We start from the raw sequence: 5,210 nt of genomic DNA, 5'->3' as shown, positions 1-5,210 counted from the left end.
AGTCTCTGCTTTTTTTCTTTCTCTTCAGTACTTAGGGTTCATTGTATCTTGGCTCTTACCCTGGGGTCTTTGAAAGCTCCATTTTGCCAAGACAGTTCCCATTTGGAGTTACTGTATAAGCAACCTAGATGCCCTGAGAAACAGCTCATGTGGATGGTTTCTGTTTAAGACTGTAGACTGGCTGTTAAGTGTGCTTGGAAAGGATTGCCTAGCAGTTAGCAGACAACTAACACACTTAATTTCCTTAAGGTCAGCACTTGAAGAAAAGAGACTCCAATTTGGGTTTTCTTTTCCTTTCTTTTGAATAAGTTCTACTTATTTTTAAAAATTTTATTTGAAAGACAGATACAGAGCAAGCAAGCTAGCAAGATCTACAATCTGCTGGTTCTCTCCCCAAATGTCTGCAACAACCAGGAGTGGGCGGCCAAAGCCAGGAGACTGGAACTTGACCCGGTCTCACACATGGGTGGTAGAAACCCAAGTTCTTGAGCCATCATCTGCTGTCTCCTAGGCAGGAGCTGGGACTCGAACCCAGGCACTCCATTATGGATGCAGGTATCCCAAGCAGCTTCTTAGCCACTGTGCCAAACACCCATCCCACCAACTTGGGTTTTCCAGGACAGCAATTTCCCCAGTCCCCTCCAAGTCCTGACTATGGGGTAAGCAGAAAGGAAGGGGAGGCTTTTTCCTTTCATCTAGGCTTTCACAGCTATTGCTACCCACCCCTGTGTCAGCCTGGCTGCTGTAGACAGATAGTTAACTCTATGGTTTCTATCTACCCACTCTCTCCTGTCTAGCTTGTGCTCAGATAGCAAGTCTCTTTGTATGCTTTGATCAATTTCATTCTAATGGCAAGGAAATGATTAAGTCTTGAATAACTGCAGGATCGTGATCTATGGCTCGTAAATGTATACCTCTTTATTGTGTTACAGATCATATGCCTTTTTTTCCTATCCAAGATAAATATTAGTTCCTTTCATAAAATTGGAATATACAACACATTCATATGGTTCAGAAATTAACCTAGGCTGAGTGTTGGGTGCAGTGGTTTAATCTGCTGCTTGTGTTGCCCACATCCCTTACCAGAATGCCTGGTTCGAGTCCTAGTACTCCACTTCCAATCCAGCTTCCTACTTATGCGCCTGGGAGGCAGCAGATGATGGCTCGGGCACTTGGTTCCCTGCCACCTGTGTGGGAGATCAGGATGGAGTTCTGGTTTCCTGGCTTCAGCCTGATCTAGTTCTAGTTGTTGTGGTCATTTGAGGGGTAACCAAGTGGATGGAGATTTCTCTCTGTTTCTCTTGTCTCTGTTTCTCTGCCTTTAAAATAAAATGTCAATAAATTTTAAAAAGAATCAACTCAATATAAAAAGATGTTTATTAAGAGGTCTTTCTCCTAAGCATGTCCCCTCCCACCCTGTGGTTCCCCCATCCAGTTTTATTAATTTAACATATCCTTCCAGTGTTGCTATGTGCAAACCCAAGCAAACATGAAACACTTGTATGGTTAATTTCCCCCTTTCCTACACAAAGTGCTGAACCCTGTAAATACTTGTATCGATTAGTTTTTTCGTGAGTAGAATGAAGTAGCTAAAGCAGTTAACTCAGTGAAAAAAGGCTTATGATTGAGCTCACAGTTTTGGAGGTTCCAAGTCCAAGGCTGGTGCAGGCTTTGGTGAAGGCAAGGGCAAGTGGAGGAGGATCACATGGTGAAAGGAAGCAGGGAGACTGGGCCCCAACTCCAGCTTCTATCAACCCTCTCTAGAGAAGTGCTCTCCAAGGGGAGTGCCCCTAATGACCCAAGGCCTCCCTTGAGGCCATCCCCCTCCCCCTAAAGGTTCTGTAACCTCTCAGTAATACCACCAGGGGACTAAACCTTTAACTTATGGACCTTCAGGGAATGCCCAAAGCAATTTGTCAACCAGAGCAGTATTGTTTGGCATCTTGCCAAATTCATACAGTATATCCTAGAGATAGAGCGTACATTTATCTGTAGAGTTTCATTGTCCTCTTTTTCTTTTTTTTTTTTTACCAGCTACATTAAATTACTTTATCTTAAAAATAAACACATGCTGTGTGTTTGCATGTTGGAGGTAAGGGGGAAGAGAGAATTTGAAATGGCTGCTGCTCTAAACAGAAGGAGGAGTTAGAGAAATGGTTGAAAATGAAAATACAGGCGAATGGACATTTGGCACAGAGGCTGAGCTGCTCTTGGGACACCTGCATCCCACGTTAGAGTACCTGGGGTAGAGTCCCGACTCTGCTCTCCATTCCACTTTCTGCTGAGATGCAGCCTGGGAAGCAGCAGATGGTGGCTCAATTAGTTGAGTCCTTGCCATCCATGTGAGAGACCCGGATTGAGTTAGGCCTTCTGGCTTTGGCCTGGCCTAGCCCCAGCTGCTATGGGCACACGGGGGAGTGAACCAGCAGTTAGGAGAAATACAAACAAGACAGTTTTTAAAATTGAAAATGTATGTTGAATTGTCTTAGGGCAAATGTAGTAGGAAATTGGGAACAGTATTTAAATTTTTTTTTAAATTTTAATTTATTTAATTTATTGGAGACAGAGAGAGTGAGAAGATAGAGCTAGCTCCCATCCCCCCCTCTCCCCTGGGGGGGCCTCCAGTAGCTGGGGAAGCGGAGAGCCAGGAACTCAGTCCAGGTCTCCAACGTGAATGGCAGGGACCCATCCACCTGAACCATCACTGCTGCTCCACCAGGGCCCACATCAGGAAGCTGGAGTTAGGCACCACAGGCGGGCATTGAACCCAGGCACTCCTATCCAAACACAGGTGTCTCAACATAAAACATCTACCCTGATTTATATTTTTAAACATCTAATTAAAATGGAAACTTAGAGTCTAGGCACTCACACCAGGTTTGCTTTAACATTTGAAGTCAGGATGTCATATTAGGCTCAATCAGTGTGGCATGACCGTAGCCAGGTCCACAATACCACTACTCCCACACACCTATTCAAGTCAAAAATGGCACTGTTTAATCTGGCCTTCAAAGATCTATCTAATTCAACAGATTTAAAAATAGTAGTCTTTCAAATGCTTGGCTTTGTTTAGATGCAGATTTTTTTTTATTTTAGTTTTCATATGGATGCAGATGAAGAACAGCTTTTACTGGATATTTTTCAGATATTATAAGCCTTGTATTTGACGTGAGGATCATACGTGTGATAAAAGCTGTATTTATGCCTCTGAGCAATATTTTGTCTCTACCACAGCAGCACAGCAATGTTTTTTTTTAAATTCCTTATAATTGTTTTACTGTCATCAGCAATATATCATTAAGTAATTGTTTAGTAGTTATTGTATTTGGTTAAAATGAACCACCAGTACATATTTGTGTTATTGGTTGGCTCAGTGTGGCTGTTTTATGAATCAGAGTCATTAACGGAATCTGTTATTTTGTAGGTTAAAGTGTATTTAAAGAAGGAGTTTGAAAAGCACGGTGCAGTGGTGAATGAAAGCCATCATGATGTGTTGGTGGAGGATATTTTTGATAAAGAAGATGAAGACAGAGATGGATTTATATCTGCTAGAGAATTTACATATGAACACGATGAGTTATAGAGACATCTGCCCAGAGAATTTACATACAAACACGTGACTTAGAGAGCTCTCTCTGCCCATCTCTACAGCAACCATCTTTAAACAGAGGGTAATTGCCCTTACAGTTTTAAGTGTTCTGTTCTTGTTTTTTTTTTTTTTTTATATTTTTATATTTTTCTGACTATTATTTAAAGAACCCCTGAAGTTTTCTAAGTATGCATTTCTTTCTGTTAAGTTATTGGGAAAAAACAATTAATTTGTCTTTGAATAGAAGACTTCTGGACCATTCTCTGCTTTTCACATGTGAAGCCTTGTTTTACTTGCTTACTTATTAATTTAAAAACACTGTAATGGAGGAGGGGGCTGGCGCTGTAGGGCAGAGGGTTAAGCCTCTGCTTGGGATGCCTACATCCCACATATGTGTTTTGCTTTGCTACTCCGTGTGTGATCTAGCATCCTATAAATGCAACTAGGATGCAGCAGATGATGGCCCAAGTGCTTGGGTTCCTGCCACCCACGTGGGAGATCAGGACAGAGTTCTTGACTCCTGGCTTTAGCCTGGCCCAGCCCTGGCTGTTGTGGGCATTTGGGTAGTAAACCAGCAGGTGACAAATCTCTCTCTCCTGCAAACTTTGTCTCCATCACTCTGCTCTTCAAATAAAATAAATCTTTTTATTTAAAACAAATAAACTTGGAACTGGGAGCATACTGAAATGTGAGACCAGGTTATAGTACAAATCGGCACTTTATGTTTCTGCTTTCCTCTATTTTTATCCAAGTTAAATACTGAGATACTTTAAAAGCCTTTTTGCAAGAGGCCAAGACTTGTGGTTTTCATGTTTTAATGAAGTGATTTGAGAAAAGTGGTTGTTGGGCTTTACTTTTTAGCAGCTACTGCTTTACTAAGGAGTTGCGCAATGCTGAAGCAAGGAGCAAAGTTAATACGTTATAAATAATTATAAATACTTGTGCATTGAAATAGTCAGCCTGAGACTGAAGCTACATGAAGCTTAACTCATAGAAACCAATGGATTCTTAAATAGGACAGGTCATTTACATACCTGTTTCTTTGTAATAAATCTCTCAAAATATTGTAGCAGACATAATTCTATTTATACTCATTGTTTACTTTTGTTAATGCTAACAGATTATCCTAACATTGTTCTTTATCTTCAACTAGCTGATTGTATTACGATAACCTTGTATCATATGTGAAATCAGTGAGCCAACCCAACATTTCCCATTACTGCCTCATCCAAAAATGGGGCAGACCTACAGCAGCTACTATTGAAGACAGCAAAAAGAAAAAAGAAAAAAGGCCGGTGCCGCGGCTCAATAGGCTAATCCTCCGCCTTGCGGCACCGGCACACCAGGTTCTAGTCCCAGTCGGGGCACTGAATTCTGTCCCGGTTGCCCCTCTTCCAGTCCAGCTCTCTGCTGTGGCCCGGGAGTGCAGTGGAGGATGGCCCAGGTCCTTGGCCCTGCACCCCATGGGAGACCAGGAGAAGCACCTGGCTCCTGGCATCAGATCAGCGAGGTGTGCCAGCCGCAGTGCACCGGCTGTGGCGGCCATTGGAGGGTGAACCAATGGCAAAGGAAGACCTTTCTCTCTGTCTCTCTCTCACTGTCCACTCTGCCTGTCAACAAA

General features: G+C 42.5%; 1 protein-coding gene across 1 annotated transcript in view; it reads left to right on the top strand.

Moving 5' to 3' along the window:
* FKBP14 (FKBP prolyl isomerase 14) overlaps positions 1 to 4,668 on the top strand; it is an 11,182-nt gene extending 6,514 nt beyond the window's left edge. Inside the window, exon 3 of the mRNA XM_070059693.1 lies at positions 3,425 to 4,668. Within this exon, the coding sequence (XP_069915794.1) occupies positions 3,425 to 3,583 (159 nt within the window). The 3' untranslated portion in view covers positions 3,584 to 4,668. The remainder of the gene's footprint in view (positions 1 to 3,424) is intronic.
* The last annotated feature ends 542 nt before the right edge of the window (positions 4,669 to 5,210 follow it).

The sequence above is a fragment of the Oryctolagus cuniculus genome, chromosome 16 (genome assembly GCF_964237555.1).
Source record: "Oryctolagus cuniculus chromosome 16, mOryCun1.1, whole genome shotgun sequence".
Classification (NCBI taxonomy): domain Eukaryota; kingdom Metazoa; phylum Chordata; class Mammalia; order Lagomorpha; family Leporidae; genus Oryctolagus; species Oryctolagus cuniculus.
Note: the sequence above shows the minus strand (reverse complement) of the source record. Positions and strands in the feature narration are given on the sequence as shown.